The 18,131-nt window shown below is 44.4% G+C and overlaps 1 protein-coding gene across 6 annotated transcripts in view; it reads right to left on the bottom strand.

Moving 5' to 3' along the window:
- LOC122666173 (CCR4-NOT transcription complex subunit 1-like) overlaps nt 1–18,131 on the bottom strand; it is a 91,343-nt gene that overhangs the window by 16,780 nt on the left and 56,432 nt on the right. For all 6 annotated transcript variants that reach the window (XM_043862305.1, XM_043862309.1, XM_043862308.1 and 3 more), the window contains exons 29-39: nt 17,928–18,110; nt 17,568–17,812; nt 17,326–17,461; nt 17,112–17,237; nt 16,745–16,789; nt 16,544–16,621; nt 16,354–16,470; nt 882–1,008; nt 701–804; nt 476–613; nt 289–375 (exon numbers count right to left, since the gene is read on the bottom strand). In XM_043862305.1, coding sequence (XP_043718240.1) covers nt 289–375; nt 476–613; nt 701–804; nt 882–1,008; nt 16,354–16,470; nt 16,544–16,621; nt 16,745–16,789; nt 17,112–17,237; nt 17,326–17,461; nt 17,568–17,812; nt 17,928–18,110 — 1,386 coding nt within the window. The remainder of the gene's footprint in view (nt 1–288; nt 376–475; nt 614–700; nt 805–881; nt 1,009–16,353; nt 16,471–16,543; nt 16,622–16,744; nt 16,790–17,111; nt 17,238–17,325; nt 17,462–17,567; nt 17,813–17,927; nt 18,111–18,131) is intronic.

Genomic DNA, 18,131 nt, shown 5'->3' with positions numbered 1-18,131 from the left:
GTTGGTCTTGGTTTTGATAAAAATAGAGTCCATCTATTATGGTTATATGGGTCATTCACATCCATCAGCTGAGGGTCACGAGTCATCTACGGTGTTAAAAGTCATTGTGTAAGTTTTAGAGTCCTATTAGTATTACTCTTAATTTGAGTGTTCAGATAGTAACTTGAGTACTTCTCCCTTTTGATACAAGTGTTTCAATGTTGGAAGAAGCCAAATCACCTTAAGCAACTTTTAACCATTTTAATCATTGCATGATATGAATTTCATTAAATAAGCACTTATTAGTACCTGTTCATAGAAACCAGCAGGATCTGCTGCCATAGATTCAGCATTAGTATAGTCTTCCCTGATTGCAATGGAGCGACCAGGAACCGGCTGCGAATGAAACACATCCAAAATTATATAAATCACACAAATAAAATATCACGCATGCACCTAATGACTATAAAATGGAACATCAGTAAACAACAAATACCTTTTTTTCCCGGGTCTGCCTAGCCTTATCCTCCTTGCCAGCAGTTAAACCAGACAATGCAGCTGAATTAGAGGCAGGATTCCTGGCGATCTCAACCAACTGCTGTAAAGATTCAGGAGATCCAGGCCTCAATGCAAGCTGCAAACAACAAACAACTGATAAATGAGAGAGATGTTACAGATCTCAGAAACAAATCAGTTAATCACAATCAGAAGAAAATCAGACCTTTGCCACAGCATCAACAAGATTGTGGAGTTCTGACACACTGACACCAGGTTCCTGAACCACCAGCATTTCAAGAAGAGAAATGGCGAATTCTGTAGCAGTTTCTGCATATTTTACCCAACCAGTTAGCTGCATTATCAAAATTACAACTAAATCTAAAAAGTAGAATCGCTGTACATACTGTTCCTTCCTGCATCAATAAGCTTTGCCATGTGTACATTGTAGTCTGCAAGGTTTAGTAATTCACTACGAATGAGACCAACAGTTATATCCTTGTTGAACTTGCGCTCCTCATCTGAGTATATCACCTAGAGAATAAAATGATAGAAACTTAAATCAGGGAGAACATGGAGCACTAAAAGCATAAACTCTGAAACAACTTTTGGTTTTGGACAGGAAGAGCTCTTTTAGCTAACATCTTGATACACCTTTATCAAACTCCAGGAAGATGAAAGAATGGTGGACAAAAATTTCGAGAAAAGAGAAGAGAATCAGAAACATCTACAAAACTCCATTAACTACTAAAGAAACAGTATCTGAAAGTCAACAGATTGAGCTCTGTAAAGGAAATGTGGCTCTTTAATGGTCAGCAACTAATGAAACCTCCAGAACCAATCAACACATCACTAAGGTCAAATCTTCCAACCAGGTAAGGGGAGTACCTTATCCTTCTGTTCCTCACAAAGCCCAGCCTGAAATCAGAAGGAAGGATGCATGGAACACTCTTCAATGGATCATGGCGAGATGGAGAGGTTTCAGTTATTTTGGGGTGTTGGGGTAGGGGTATGTAGTTTTGAGACCTTTTATTTAAAAATGAGAAGACATAGAACTGAATTATTTTCAGGTTGCTTTCATTTTGCTCTGTTAAATGATATTTCAATTACCTTTCCTCAAAGATAGATTCAACAGAACTGAGTATTTTCTTGTCAGCTATGGTTTATTTGAGTTCCTTAATTATAAGGTCTTACATTTGTGATGTGGGAAAATCAGAGAAATTGGCATATTTAATCAAAACATGTACTGGATTGGATTGTATTTTATCGGGCTTTTGGTCCAACAAGTTCTCTTCGTAATGGGCATAAATCAGGAATATGAGATTTAATTTATAAGTCATTGAATTGGAACGAGTTTTTTCCTGTCTTTTATTGGTCAATTAATTAGTCAGATTAGTAGTTGGTTTAGGTTATTTCCGGTCATGTTAGGAGTGAGTATTGAGAGTACTATATATAATCATGTACCCAGCCAGTTAGGCATAAAAATTTAAGCTATTCCATGCAAGCACACCATGAATCCACAAGGTAGAGAAAATCAAATGCTGAGTCTTAGTGGAAGAGTGGATTCTGCAATCGGGCCAATTGGGCCTTGAAATACTTTATTTTGGCCCGTGGTTGGGTTCTATAAGCCTTGTGCTTGTTATTTTTTGGGTTTAATTAATGTAATGGGACTCTTTTATAAGGTTGGGATTTAAGGGGTGCACGGGATTAAGTAGATCGATTAGATTATGTGGGGTTCATTAATACATTATTTTAGGATTACGGAGTCTTTTAGTTCTTCTAGAAGTCTTATTTTATTATTTATACGGCTTTTACTAGTAAAGAAGTCTATGTTGACTAGACTTCTATTTCGTTTTCACTAGTTAGGAAAATTATCTTGACTAGACTTCTTTGATAATGAGCATCTGACAGTAACTGATTTTGTCTTTGCTGTTCGTGAGAAGCATTGGATCGACAAATCAAGGAGAATGATCATGGATGCCGATCGAGTAAACAAATTTCCTCCAACACCATAGAATTGATGCAGTTAAGGGGGTCCAATCAGGCCAATTGGACCTTGGAATACTTTATTTTGGCCTGTGATTGGGTTCCATAGGCCTTGTGCTTGTTATTTTTTGGGTTTAATTAATGTAATGGGACTGTTTTAAGCCCAAAGTTTGGGATTAAAGGGGTGCATGGGATTAAGTAGATAGATAAGATTAGGTGGGGTTCATTAGTAGATTATTTTAGGATTAGGGAGTCTTTTAGTTCTTTAGAAGAATTATTTTATTATTTAATTATGGCTTTTTACTAGTTAGGAAGCCTATCTAGACTAGACTTCTATTTCCTTTTATTTAATGTTTGTAAACCCCCTTAATGATTTCATGGAATGAATTATGAATTGTCTTAGTTGAAAATTAGAATTGGACTCTCTCGTCTCTCTAGTCTTTCTCCCCCCATGATCTCTTCTCTCTCCTCTTTCCCCTCCACAGGGTTCTGCTCTCTCCTTCCTCTCTCCTGCGATCTCCCTTTGATGTAGGACAGGTTTGGGAATCCACATCAAACCACAAACCAATCCTATTCTAGCCACAAGTATGACTTATTGGGGTTTACAGCTGCTGTATTTGAAAGAACAAATCAAAGGCTCTTGAGAAATGAAAATGGAGGTTGGGAGAAATATGATGGAATAAACAACCATAGATTTTGGGGGATCAAACAGGAATAGTTTGCTGTAGATATAGAGTTTGAAAGAGAGAAGTGGATAGAAGAAGAAGAAGATCGTCTTGGCTTCACACCATCTTGGATTCACTCGAAGTCACTCATGTTGTAGGGGGAAAAAAAAAAAGGTAATCTCACAAGTTCCAAATGCTTTCACCCATTACTTCCTTGTCTTCCCATCATGAATACAAATGGCTTTATACCCTAAAAATAACTACCCATATAACTACAACATAATAACAATACAACAACAAATAAGATAGTCTGGCCCGATTACACATAGACCCTCCTACAACCTCTGTGTTCTTTTGTGTTTCCTCCATTTACCTCTTTTTTCTTGGCTTTTCTTTTTTTGGGTGGGGGGAATCACCAATATTGTTTGGATAAGTCAGTTCTGTTACGAGTGCTCATGAGCATGAAGAAAAGTAGAATCCTGGAAGAAGCATGAAGATGCGTCAGGGGATCCCCCCTCCGGCAGCCTGAGTTCCTTCTCCGATGATGCCTCCCCTCCCTCCAGTAGCCCTGTCTGCCGACTCCCTTCGCCCTGCTAACACTGATTTCTGCTCCAACGTTATCTCTTCCACCCCTCTCACCCTCCCCCCCCCCCCCCATAGCTCCTTACTAAACTCTACCGCTCCATCCCCTGCTTCTCCCAATGCTAACACCTTTATCCCTGCAGCTAACCACCCTTCCTGGAGTTCTCTTTTAGCCAGCAGCTCACCCATTCCCATCGACAGCCACCCCCTCCATTTTGTTCCTCCCTCCATCATCGACGACACCAAAATTGGCTTCTGTCCTAAGGGCCTGCTCGATGTTGAAATCACCAAATGGCAAAGCTGTCTCGTTGGACATTTCCTTGGCGCTCGTCCACCCTTTCATGTTGTTAAAGCCTCACTGCTTAAGCAATGGCGAGCTGCGGGATCTGTCTTCACTTATCTCCTCGCCAGTGGCTTCTTCATATTCAGATTCTCTGACGATGCCGACAGATCTCGTGCCTTGGAGGGTGGCCCCTGGTTGATTGGCAAGAAGCCGATTTTTCTCCGGCAATGGGACCATCGCTCTTCTCTCTGCAAGATTGACCTCAAGTCCGTTCCCATCTGGGTTAACTTGCCAGGCCTCCCTCTCCATTACTGGTGTGCTGCAGGCCTTAGTATTGTTGGTTCAACCATCGGCAATCCTCTTTTCTCTGATGAACGAACCAAGAAGATGGATCGCCTCTCATTTGCTCGCATTTGCGTTGAAGTCTCAGCTGAAGTGCCCCCACCGGAGTTCGTCACCATCCAGGAAGAAGATGGACACGTCTTCACACAGAGAGTTTCTTATGAATGGCTGCCTCAATACTGCTCTGTGTGCAAATCCTTCGGTCATCCTTCGAAGCAATGCCTGCCTCTCAGTTCAACTGCCCCACCTCCATCGTCAGTCGCTGCTGGCCCTCTCACAGATTCGATGGATCTCCATTGCAGCCCTCTCGCCCCCAATAGTCAGTGTCTTCATTCTACTTCCTCGCAACCAGTGCTGAAGACGAAAGAATGTTTGACTGAAGATGTTGAAGCCTTGACTACTACCCCGATTGAAGGAGATGATGTCGCCTTGTCTCTGGCCTCGCTCCAAGCTCTGGCGAAGCCTGTCCAGCAGACTGGAAGGACCCTGCAACATTCACGTGGCCGGAAAAAGGCCAGGAACCGTAGCCGGAGAAGATGCCCTGAATTTGACGAGGCCCCCAACCTCGGAGATGTTCCCGATGTCCTCCAACCTCTCGATTCAACAAGGGTTAACCACAACAGGTTCGCCGTACTCCTGTGGCTAGATCCCGACGCTGACGGAGACCTTTCTGCCTCGACTACTCCTTCTAAGCTCTGCGAGATGGGCCTGCAGACTACCCCTACACCTCCTCTTTTGCCTTCGCCCAGCTTACCTCCCTCTTTTGGCCACCCAAACACAGCTCCTCACACCACCAACCCCTGCTTTTCACCAATCCTCCCCAAACCTTCTATCCCCTCTCAAGTATACCTTTTCACCAAACCCTCCCCCCCCCCCCCCGGTGACCATTATCCTTTAGCCCCTCTTAATCTCTTTATTCCCCCCTTTGTCCCTACTAAAGAGAATACCCTTGTTGGTCCAATCCAATAACCCGCCCTCTCAACCCACCTGCCTCAGCCCACTCACCAAGCCCATTCACCCGTTCACCTGCCCCATTTAACTAATCACCCCAGGCTGCACCCAGCCCATACACCGAACCATATTAGCGCTGCACCTGCACCTGAACCTGAACCAAACCACTTCTGCTCTAAATCCGTGGCTGGTCCCTCTTCCACACTTGGTTTTCAGCCCACTTTGACCCATACCTCTACCTCTTCTCCCTTGGTTTGCTTTCCCCCGCTAAGAGAGTATCGTTTGAGGCCCCGTAGTGTCCCCCCGGGTTCTCGGGCCAGTTCCACCTCTGGATGGTTGCCCCCTCCCCATCTTTGCTCATGATCCCTTAGACCATTTGGAACGTCCACGGCCTAAACGCCCCGGCCAAACAGGCTGAAATCCGTGCCCGCATCAAATCCTCTAAATCCTCTCTTTGCTGCCTCCTTGAAACGAAGGTCCTTGAATCCAACTCCTCTAGCATTGCTCATTCTATTGGCCCCTCCTGGTCCCTCCTTTCCAACTACACCCACTCCCCAAATGGCCGTATCTGGGTTCTTTGGGACCCCTCCAAATTCCACCTGATGATCTCCTCTACCTCCCCCCAACATCTACACCTCAGCATCTCCGATCACCTACACAATCATCTTTTCTTTTTCACCTTCGTCCATACTTTCAACAGGCCTCCGGATCAGCTCCCACTCTAGGACGACATCCTTACTATCTCCCAATCCATTGGTTCCGCCCCCTGGGGCATGGGAGGTGACTTCAATGTCGTTCGTTTTAGCCATGAGAAGCTAGGTGGTTCCCCCATTGACCACCAAGCGGTTGATGCCTTCAATTCCTGTCTTGAGGATGTCGGTCTTAACGACCTCCGTTGGTCGGGTGCTGAATTTTCCTGGCACAATAATTGCTCTAGCACCGACAAAGTAGCTTGTAAGCTTGACCGTGTTCTTGTCAATGACTCTTGGCACTCATCCCTTCCTTCTTCTCATGCTGTTTTTGACCTCCCAGGCCTCTCTGATCACACCTCCATTTCCCTCTTCGTCCTTCCTTATCTCTCCTTTGATCCCAAGCCCTTTAAGTTCTTCGACATGTGGTCCTCCCATGTTGATTTCCTTCCTTTGGTTCAGACTGCTTGGGATCTCCCAGTTCAGTCCTTCTCCTCCCCTCTCCTTGCCTTCTCAAAAAAGCTCAAGAATCTCAAATCTGCCCTCAAATCTTGGAACTCCTCCACCCTTGGAAATATCTCTTCTTGAGTCTCCTCCTGTCGTGAAAACCTTTCCTCCATCCAGCACCGTCTCCAAGCTGATTCCCTTAACCCCTCTCTCACTAAGGAGGAGTCTCTTGCTGCCTCTGAGCTCGCCTCCGCTCTCTCTCTGGAGGAGAGCTTCCTGAAGCAAAAATCCCGGATTAAATGGCTTGAACTTAGTGACTCCAACTCTGCTTTCTTTCACCGTTCCCTCAAAGCTAGATCTAACTCCAATTCCATTCTTTCCCTCACCTCCTCTGATGGCTCGATCCTCTCCTCTGTCGATGCCATCAAATCTGAAGCTGTGTCCTACTTCACTGGTATCTTTTGCCCTCCCCCTTCCTCCCAACCCATCATCCCTGAGGGCCTGATCAACAAATTCGTTCCTCCCAACCTCTTCAGCTCCCTTTGTTCTATCCCCTCTGACTCTGAAATTGTTTCTGCTGTTCATTCCCATCAGGCCAGTAAAGCCCCCGGCCCTGATGGTTTCAGTATGACGTTCTTCTCCACTTGTTGGGACATCATAGGAACCGACCTTATTTGTGCAATCAAGAGCTTCTTTTTCAACCCCCATCAGATCCTTAACATCAACCACACCTTTCTCTGCCTCATTCCAAAATCCTCTGGCGCCTCCTCCATGGCCGACTTCAGACCCATCTCCCTCTGCAACCTTCTCTATAAGTTCATTGCCAAAATTCTTGCCAACCGCCTTCAACTTGTCATCGACTCCCTTGTTAGTCCCAACCAGTCCGCCTTCATCTCTGGGAGAAGCATCTCGGAAAACATCATCCTGTGTCAGAAAATTGTTCGAGGCTTTCACCGGAAATCCACTTCCCCTTCTGCCTTGTTGAAGATTGACTTTCACAAGACCTTCGACTCCATTCGCTGGGGCTTCATCACCCAAGTCCTTCTTAAGATGTCCTTTCCCCCCTCCTTTGTCAGTTGGATCCACTTCTGCATCTCCACCCCTCGTTTCTCCGTTCTCCTAAATGGCCCTATGGGTTACTTCCACTCCTCTGCTGGCATCCGCCAGGGATGCCCCCTCTCCCCCTTCCTCTTTTGTCTCTCCCTTGAGGTCCTCTCTCGTAGTCTTCAGTCTAAAACAGATCTCCACCTCATCTCCCCCATCCCTAAATGCAAACCCACCAATCTGACCCATCTTGCTTTCGTGGATGACCTAATGATCTTCTCCAAGGCCATTCCCTCCTCCATTGAGCACATTATGTCCTCCCTCCACCTTTTTCAGGATATCTCCGGTCTTCGCATCAACCTTCTTAAATCCCAAATCTTCATTGCTGGGGTTTCTGACTCGACCAAAGCGGCTCTCTCCACCATCACTGGCTTCCCCATTGCCACCTTACCTGTCCGTTACCTTGGCTTGCCCCTCATCCCAGCCAGACTAACTGCTCACCACTGTAACCCCATCCTTGACCTTCTCTGCAAGAGACTCCAGCTTTGGAAAGCCAAGCTTTTATCCTATGCAGGTCGCCTTGAGCTCATCAGATCGGTTCTCCAGTCTTGCTATATCTATTGGAGTGGTGTTTTTGGCCTCCCAAAGGCTACTATCAAGGCTGCCGAATCCATTATGTGTGCTTTCCTTTGGAAAGGTGTGGACTCTGCCAGGTTCCTTCACGCTAAGAGCTGGTCCTCTATTTGTCTTCCCAGAGCTAAAGGAGGTCTGGGTCTCAGAAGGATTAAAGATGTCAATCTTGTTGGCTCCATTAAGCTAGTTTGGAAGCTTCTCTCCAACAAGTCTAGTATCTGGACTTCCTGGGTGTATGCCCAGACTCCTCCTGGATTTGGCGCAGAATTCTTCAAGTGAGGCACATTGCCAAGGCAGCTATTTCTTGTAGGATTGACGATGGGGTGCAGACCTATCTTTGGCTTGACAATTGGCATCCCTCAGGTGTCCTGGCCTCTTTAGTCAGCCCCCGTGTCATCTACGATTCCGGCTTGGACAGACTTACCTCAATGGCTTCCATCATCACCAATGGCTCTTGGTCCCCTCCCACATCCCCCCCCTCGCTGACCTTTGGAGCTCCCTTCCCCCTATTCCTCCTGGACATCGAGGCAGAGGTGACATGGCTTCCCTCCACCACAGGCACTTTCAGCTCCCGCTCCACTTGGGATATGGTTAGACATAGAGGGACACCTTGTCCTTGGCAAAAAGTGGTTTGGTACAAAGGCCACATCCCTAGGCAGAGCTTCACTGTTTGGCGTGCTCTGGCAAATTGTCTCCCAACTCAGGCCTTTCTCATCCACCGCAACATGCAAGTCTCTCCTAGATGCTATCTTTGGTGGAATGGGGACGAAGACATAGATCATCTTTTCTTCACTTGTCCCTTTGCAGCCTCCATTTGGAATCGGGTTCTCCGCCATTGCTGGCCTGCTCAAAGAAGACCTCTTCCGCTTTCTCGGGAATGGATTTGGATTCATATGACTTTTGGTGGTAACTCGATTTGTGGCTCGATTGGAAAGCTTGCCTTTTGTGCTACTATATCTCACATTTGGATGGAGCGTAACCTTAGACGATGGACGTCCAACTCCCGCTCTCTTGACAAGATTTGGAAGGCCATCTTCTTTGACGTTTCATCTAAAGCTAACTCCCTCCCCTTGACTAGTGTGATAGATTCTCCAAGGAACAGACTTATTGTTGTCTCCTGGGGTCTTCCTTCCACTATTTTGCGCTCTACTTAGCCTCGGGCTTCTTGGCCTTCGGGCTTGTATATCGCTTCCCCCGTTTCTTTGCAATTAAATTATTATTCATCCAAAAAAAAAGATAGTCTGGCCCCAAACAAAAATACAACAGAATAATAAAAAGATCCTAATGTAATCCTAGATGGGGATAAAGCCAACTAGAACCAGAACCAGGATTTACTAGGGTTTAATGGATTGGCTAGGGTGGAATTAGATAAATAGTGAAGTTAGGGTTAGGGTTTGAGAAGGAGATTAATCTAGGGATCTAGGGTTTATAATGAGTATTATGGCTAGGGGCTTGGATCGAGTTTCCCAAACAGTGAGGGGGAGATTCGGTCCAAGTTTGGGCTGCTTCTAATGGTGGAATCAGGCTGGGCAGGTTTTAGGTTATGAAAGTGATGTTTGGGGATGGAGGGATATTAGGGTTTGGCTTAGAGGGTTAGGAACAGAAGAGTTTGGGGATGGAGATTTACTTACTGGTTATCGGATGGATCCTTGGACTGGTAGCAGATTTGGATAACTAAGCCATGAACCTTCAAACAATCAGCAGTAGCAAACTTGAACAAATCTGAATGCACACGAATGAGAGAGACAGTGAACTCGTGAAGGCTATCTCAACCTCACCTTCACCGCCTATCTCAGGACAGTGGAATACAACAAAGCAAATTTCTTATTCATTAAATCGTGGGGGGCTCAATGGAGCTCTTACATTATATAGCCTTCAAGGCTGGACATGAAATATAAATCCTAACTAGGACTAGGACTCAAAATAGGAATAGGAATGCCAACTAGGACTAGGACTTAAAACTAGGACTTCTAATTAGGATTCAGATTTGAACTAGGAATCCTAATTAGAATTACAACTCAATAAAGAATAAAACATAATAAAACAAATAAAGTAATTACTAATCTAAATCCCCACGACTGCTGTTGGTGTAGGGATTCTTCCCTACACCTACCTGATGGCTAATTATGCTGGTGTAGGGAAGAATCCCTACACCTGCGGCTGGTTTTAGACAGCCAGTTTACATAAACTCCCCCAGTCTCAAAAACATTCGTCTCCGACGAACGGATGAAAGACATGTAGCGCTCGTAGAGATAAGGATCAAGGAGCTTGAAGTCGTCAGCGTGAATCCAGGTACTGTCACTATCACGGCGATCCTTCCATTTAACAAGGAAAGAGTAATAGCCGCGACCACCCCGCATAGTAGTAAACTTGTTATCAAGCACATTCTCAATGACATCAGCAGTAGGAGTGGTAAATTGTGGGAGGCGGAGAGCATGTGCAGTATCACCGTTGTCTGAATGGTGGCCGACATAAAGAGTGAGATCGGCCACGTTGAAAACATTGTTAATCTTCATAGACGGAGGAAGCTCGAGCATATAGGCATTGGTCCCAATGCGTTGTTGCACCTTGAAAGGACCCATTTTGCGAGGGTGGAGCTTATGATTGGCTCCAAGAGGAAGTCGCTCAGGAGAAATATGGACCATCACCAAATCACTAGGTTGGAATTCCACGTATCGGCGATGACGATCAGCTGCTGCCTTGAAACCTTCATTATTAATAGCAATGCGTCGACGAATGTCGGTATGGACCTCGGTGATGTGGCGGAGGAACTCATCAGCGTCCACACTAACACAAACATGAGGAGGAAGAGGAAACAAGTCCACGGGGCGCTTGAGTTGCAGACCCAAAACAATCTCAAACGGAGTACGGCCAGTGGTCCGATTGACAGAACTATTGTACGCGAACTTGGCAATGTCAAGGACAGAAGGCCAATCTTTCGCATGATCACGAACAAGACATCGGAGGAGATTGCCTAAACTGCGATTAACCACTTCGGTCTGCCCATCTGTCTGAGGATGAAAGGCAGTGGAGAACTTCAGCTTGGTATTGGTCTTCATCCACAAGGTCTTCCAAAAATAGCTAGTGAATTTGACATCACGATCAGAAACAATAGACTCGGGTAGCCCATGAATACGTACTACCTCTTTGAAGAAGAGCTTGGCGATGTGACTTGCATCAAATGTCTTCCGACAGGGAATGAAATGAGCCATTTTCGAAAACCTGTCCACCACCACAAATATAGAGTCATGACGCTCCCGTGTAGATGGGAGACCGAGAACGAAATCCATGCTAATATGTAACCAGGGTGCATGAGGCACTGGAAGAGGTATGTAGAGGCCCGTGTTTTGTTTATCACCCTTGGCAAGCTGACAATCTTGACAACGCTGAATCACCTGTTGGACGTCACGCTGAAGATGTGGCCAATAATACAAATCAGCAACTGCAGCATATGTCTTGCTAATGCCAAAATGCCCTCCCATGCCATTGCCATGTAGTTCCCTAATGAGGTGCTACCGAAGGGATGTGTTAGGGATACATAGGCGTGTTCCGAAGAAGAGATATCCATCACGTAGGGAGTATTTGGCATCAGTACCGCCTTGTTGTAATGTAGTATGAATGGGGGAAAAATCAACATCAGTTGTGTACTCATCTCTGATAAGTTCGATGCCTATGCTGTGAGTAGAAGAGGTGGATAGGGTGAGAACTTTCCAACTTAGCGCATCAGCGACCTGGTTCTCTTTGCCTGCCTTGTACTTCAAAACGAAATGAAACTCCTGGAGATAGGCGATCCATTTAGCATGGCGGTTGCTTATGGATCGCTGAGAATGGAGATACTTAAGGGCCTCACGGTCAGAGTATAGAATAAATTCTTTGCCCACAAGGTAGTGTCTCCAATGCTTTATAATCTGGATCACTGCATAAAGCTCCAAATCATAGGTAGAATAACGCCGCTTAGCATCATTGAGTTTCTCACTATAGAAGGCAATGGGATGATTTGATTGCATGAGAACAACTCCAATCCCAACATGGGATGCATCTGTAGCCACCTCAAATATAACATCAAAGTTTGGGAGCCGTAGAACAGGTGCCTCGGTCATCTTTTGCTTGATCAAGGAAAATGCTTTGGTAGCGGCCGGTGTCCACCGGAATTTGCCCTTACTTTCTCTCATGCACTCGAATGGGTGCCATGATGCCGCTGAAGTTCGAATAAAACGCCGATAAAAAGATGCTAGGCCGTGGAAACTCCTAACCTCTGTCAAGGTGTGTGGCACTGGCCAATCGACTATGCTTTGCACTTTCTCCGGATCAGCTTCAACCCCGGCTGAAGATATAATAAACCCAAGGAAGATAACCTTAGGTAACATAAAAGAACACTTTTTGAGGTTGATGAAGAGTTTCTCTATACGTAACACTCTCATCACTTGCTTTAGATGATTGAGATGCTCCTCGGTGGTGTGGCTGTAGATAAGAATGTCATCAAAGTAAACCACAAGAAACTTACTGATGAATGGACAAAGTACCTGTGTCATTACACGCATGAAGGTGCTTGGAGCATTTGTGAGACCGAAAGGCATCACCTTCCATTCATATAGACCATCCTTTGTCTTGAAAGCAATCTTCCACTCATCTCCTGGGCGGACCCGAATCTGATGATATCCGCTCTTTAAGTCAATCTTTGAAAAGATGGAAGCACCTGTGAGCATGTCTAACATGTCGTCAAGTCTTGGAATAGGAAACCTGTATTTGACGGTGATCTTGTTTATTGCCCTGCTATCAATACACATCCTCCATGTACCATCTTTCTTTGGAGTAAGTAATGCTGGAACAGCACATGGGCTCATGCTCTCGACAATAAACCCCTTGCGAATCAGGTCATCCACTTGTCTCTTGAGCTCGGCATGCTCAGTAGGGCTGAGACGATAAGTGGGTAGATTTGGTAGCACCGAACCTGGTACTAGATCAATGGCATGCTGAATATCCCTCATAGGAGGTAACTCATCTGGAAGATCCTCTAGTATTAGATCTGAGAAATCATCAAGCAGATCTTTTATGGACTTGGGATGAATAATGGTCAGGGTTGGTGACACTGCTCTCGTGACCAGGGCTAGTATCAACCCTGTCTCTTCACTTGTAGTAAGGAATTCTCAGTGAGGCAGGGACAGAATTCGTTGCTCCATGGGTTGTGCTTTAGTAGTACTAGTACTAGCATGTGGTGCCTTGCTGCTTGACCCTCCTTTCATTGGCTGTCTATTGTCAATAGTTTTCAAGATCTGTTATCGCTTCAGCTGGGCAGCTCTAAGCCTTGGCTTCATCAATGGTACATTGACGGGGTTGAGAACCAGTGGTTTCCCTTTGAAGTCAAAGAAACACTGATTTTTTGTACCTCCCATCAATACATTGTTATCATACATCCATGGTCTCCCAAGTAAGACATCAGTCAGAATCATAGGAATTATATCACACCAGACATTCTCCTCGTAACCAGAAATCTTGAGTGGCACTGAGCATCGTTGATTAACCTCTAAAGTATTATTATTAAGTAAGGATACCTTGTATAGTTGTGGGTGAGGTTCAGCTTTAAGCTTCTCTTCAATGACAAAAGCTTTAGAAACCACGTTGACACAACTACCGCTGTCCACGATCACTTGTGCTGTTGCTGTCCCGCTATCCATCAGTGTATAAAAGATGCAATGTCGACGCCAGTCCTCCCCTTTAGATTCAGCAACCAGAATGCGAGTTACTACATTTACCTCATAAATTTCGTCTTCCAAAGTATCATCATAGTCTTCTCCCTCAAGAGCAGCATTAACGGCCCAATTGTCATTAAACTGCGGGTCACAAACTTGGACATCTGGACTAGTTTCCATGGCTGCAATCACTGAATTGGACTTCCCTCTTTGGGGGCAGTACCTTGCATAATGACCATCTTGTTGGCAATGGAAACACTTGTTAGGTGTTTGACTACCCATGGGGGCCTTACCCTTTTCCTCTGTAGTTGGTGGAGCTCGGGTAGGGAAACCACTAGATCTGTTAGGAGTAAAGGTTCTCCTAATATCACCGGACTGCGGCGTGAATCTTCGCGGGGCAGCTTTGATTAAATCTTCAGCATCCATGGCCTTTTCAAAACAGTGATTCAAATTGTATATTTCAACCACGCCTATCTTGTCTTTAATGTCAACTATCAATCCCAACTTGAAACGGGATATAAGCTGGTCATCATTCTCATCTACACCCGTACGTGAGAGTAAGTCATTGAATTTATCAATATACTCCTCAACTGTTAAGGTACCTTGTCGTATAGTGTTCAGTTGATCATGCAAACGCCTCTGATAAGAAGGAGGTAAGTACTTCTCTTTGAGAATCTCTTTCATAGCTGCCCAAGTAATTGGTTCCATGTGACGACGGATCAACCTGTCTTCATGTGTACGCCACCAATCTCTGGCTCCTCCAGTTAACGTAGCCGTGTCCAGCTGCATCTTTCGGTCTTTAGACAACCGAAACCACTTGAAGTAGTCATCTAGAGCACTCAACCAGTCATGGAATGCAATAGGGTCATGTTTCCCGTTATATTCCTTCAGATCCAGTTTTACCTTATGCTTATCATCACGGTAATACTGATTTCCATCATGATCTTCATCTTCTTCATAGGCAGAATTGTTGTTGATCCTGTGTGTCTATAGTGTGGGAACCCTCTGTGGTAACCTACGTGGATGTCGGTTGTTAGTGTATGAAGCAGCAGGTTCAGTTTGTGATATTTGCTGTGGAGGTGCAGTAGGACCTTGTTGTGACAGTACATCAACCTGTTGCTTGATGGTCTTCACATCTTCAGATAAAACCTTGACTATCTCAGCCAGTTGCTGTAGAGTGGTTGGATCACTTGATTTTGGAGAACCCATAGCTAGGCTTTGATACCAAATAATGTAATCCTAGATGGGGATAAAGCCAACTAGAACCAAAACCAAGATTTACTAGGGTTTAATGGATTGGCTCTGGGTGGAATTAGATAAATAGTGAAGTTAGGGTTAGGGTTTGAGAAGGAGATTAATGTAGGAATCTAGGGTTTATAATGAGTATTATGGCTAGGGGCTTGGATCGAGTTTCCCAAACAGTGAGGGGGAGATTTGGTCCAAGTTTGGGCTGCTTCTAATGGTGGAATCAGGCTGGGCAGGTTTTAGGTTATGGAAGTGATGTTTGGGGATGGAGGGATATTAGGGTTTGGCTTAGAGGGTTAGGAACAGAAGAGTTTGGGGATGGAGATTTACTTACTGGTTATCGGATGGATCCTTGGACTGGTAGCAGATTTGGATAACTAAGCCATGAACCTTCAAACAATCAGCAGTAGCAAACTTGAACAAATCTGAATGCACACGAATGAGAGAGACAGTGAACTCGTGAAGGCTATCTCAGCCTCACCTTCACCGCCTATCTCAGGACAGTGGAATGCAACAAAGCAAATTTCTTATTCATTAAATCGTGGGGGGCTCAATGGAGCTCTTACATTATATAGCCTTCAAGGCTGGACATGAAATATAAATCCTAACTAGGACTAGGACTCAAAATAGGAATAGGAATGCCAACTAGGACTAGGACTCAAAACTAGGACTTCTAATTAGGATTCAGATTTGAACTAGGAATCCTAATTAGAATTACAACTCAATAAAGAATAAAACATAATAAAACAAATAAAGCAAATACTAATCTAAATCCCCACGACTGCTGTTGGTGTAGGGAAGAATCCCTACACCTACCCGATGGCTAATTATGCTGGTGTAGGGAAGAATCCCTACACCTGCAGCTGGTTTTAGACAGCCAGTTTACATCAGATCCCTTCCTCCCACTCTCTCTCTCTCTCATTATCACCATCATTATTATAACTAAAATAAATAATAATATCTTAGTAACCCAAACGTGTGTGTGTGTGTGTGAAAAAGAAAAAATAGTGTACAGCAACAACAATGGGGCAAAAAACTCCCTAGGCCCAAAACCAGAAAACAATAACTGACACCATCATAACCAAATGAACAATAGTACTAACTAAAATATACACATCCAGTTACACTAGATAGAATGCAGTACATGGCACTCTTACAAATGCGTTTGACAAAAATTTGGAAATGTACTGCACATGTAAGCAGAACCACCACTGGAATGCACCTAATTCAAGGTAGCATGTTTTGAAAATATGATATAAAACTTAAGGACCTCAACTCAACCTGAAACAGAGAAGCAATGAAGCAAGTCAATAAAGACCTACCCAACTCGTGAGCTCCTTGACAACAAGCTTGCAAACATCTCGAATAGCCACTAGAATTGCAATATGAGCACCAACATGTACACTGTTTGATGCATTCTCATATAAACTCTTAAAAACCTGCAAATTAAGTTAAAAATTCAGAACAAAAACAGAGATTGGACCAGATTCCCACACAAGCAGGACACTAAACCTTTTGAGCCACAGCCAATGCAGCCTCATGTCGACTGATACATCTGAGTATAATTTCAGGAACCTCAGCAATAACTCCCTGAAAATATAAATTCCAGCATAAGGTGAAAATTAATGGGTATAGGATCAAAAGGATTCAAATACATTGTCAACATATATATATATATATGAAGGTGGGGATAAAGAAAGAGAAGAAAGATACCTGAATTTCTGCTTCCCTGGCATCTTTGGTGACCAGAGTTTCCAGCTGAAACACAAATAGCATCAAATTAAGGAATAAGCTTCAGATGGAAAATGAGTGAATGACAGAAGCAGAAATCACATACACAACCCCCTCCTCCCCGAAAAAAAGAGACAGTATCAGAAACATAAACTGCATGGGAAGATTCAAATGTGACAAGATAGCTCAAGTCAAAGGTGCATCATCTCCATGAAAAATTAAGAGTTCTAAATTACAAAACCACACTCAATAGCGACAAAAAAAACAGCATCCACAATGAAAGACCACCAAGACATGTCAACATGAAAAATAAATGGAACACGAGCAACAAGCAGAGTCCATCCACTACCTTTTGAGCCACCAGCTGGTACTTCTCTAATGCATCTCCTGTGGTCAACAAAGGTTCTGTTATGCTAACTCCCAAGCGCTCCGTGGCAGACGTTGGAAGTGTTGGTTGTGCATTAGGTCCCAATTCCTTGAACCAAATGAAAAACCACATGTCATCAGTAGAAGAGTCATGGTCATCACCAACATTGAAGTTCACAGAAATAATGTTTTCTGACCTTTACAGCAGTAGAGGGTTCCACCAAATGCAATTCAGGGGCTGCAACAGTTGAAGGAAATGAAGCAACACCAGAATTGATTTCAGAACCATGCTGAATAATACCATCAGGTGCTCCAAGATGAGTTGAGGAAGCACTGCAATGTTGGGAGGAGGATTAGAGGTAGATTAGCAATTGAACCACTATAAAATATAATAAAAATCCCCCCTCCAAAAGGGAGGGAAAAAAAAAAAAAAGGAAACCTTAGAAGTTGTTGTGAACCAGGGTCCATCTCTTCGGACATGAGATCCATGGGTTGTGCAACTGCGCCAAATCCTTGTGCCCCTTGCTCAGAAGAATAGGCACCTTGGTTGAGCTGTCCTGTAGTGGAACCATAAGCACGAGACTGGCCTGAACTAACAGAAACAGTAGATGACACAGGTGGGGCAGCAGGCACAGCATTTGAGCTCGGGTTTGAATGATTTTGCCATGCAAACGTAACAAAATCCTGACAGACATATAAAGGAAAGAGCAAAGGACAAAATTAACAGGGAAGATGTGGAAAACAATGGCAACAGTAGCGAAATTGCTTTTCATGTGAAAACATCAGAGCAAGCGCTTACCTCATAAACTCTCTGTTGGGGAGGGGACAAGCGACCAGGTTTGGGGCGTAAGGACTCTGGTACTATACCCATAGTACCTTGTGTGTAAGTACTTGCATCAAAATACGATGGACCAACAGCCTCTCTATGCTTCCTCCTCAAAGCAAGTTGTTGACCTATTTCCCCATCAATGGTACTCAAAGCCTGTCATGACATACAAAGAGA

This window comes from Telopea speciosissima, chromosome 6 (genome assembly GCF_018873765.1).
Source record: "Telopea speciosissima isolate NSW1024214 ecotype Mountain lineage chromosome 6, Tspe_v1, whole genome shotgun sequence".
Taxonomy (NCBI): domain Eukaryota; kingdom Viridiplantae; phylum Streptophyta; class Magnoliopsida; order Proteales; family Proteaceae; genus Telopea; species Telopea speciosissima.
This window is presented reverse-complemented; position numbering and strand designations above follow the sequence as displayed.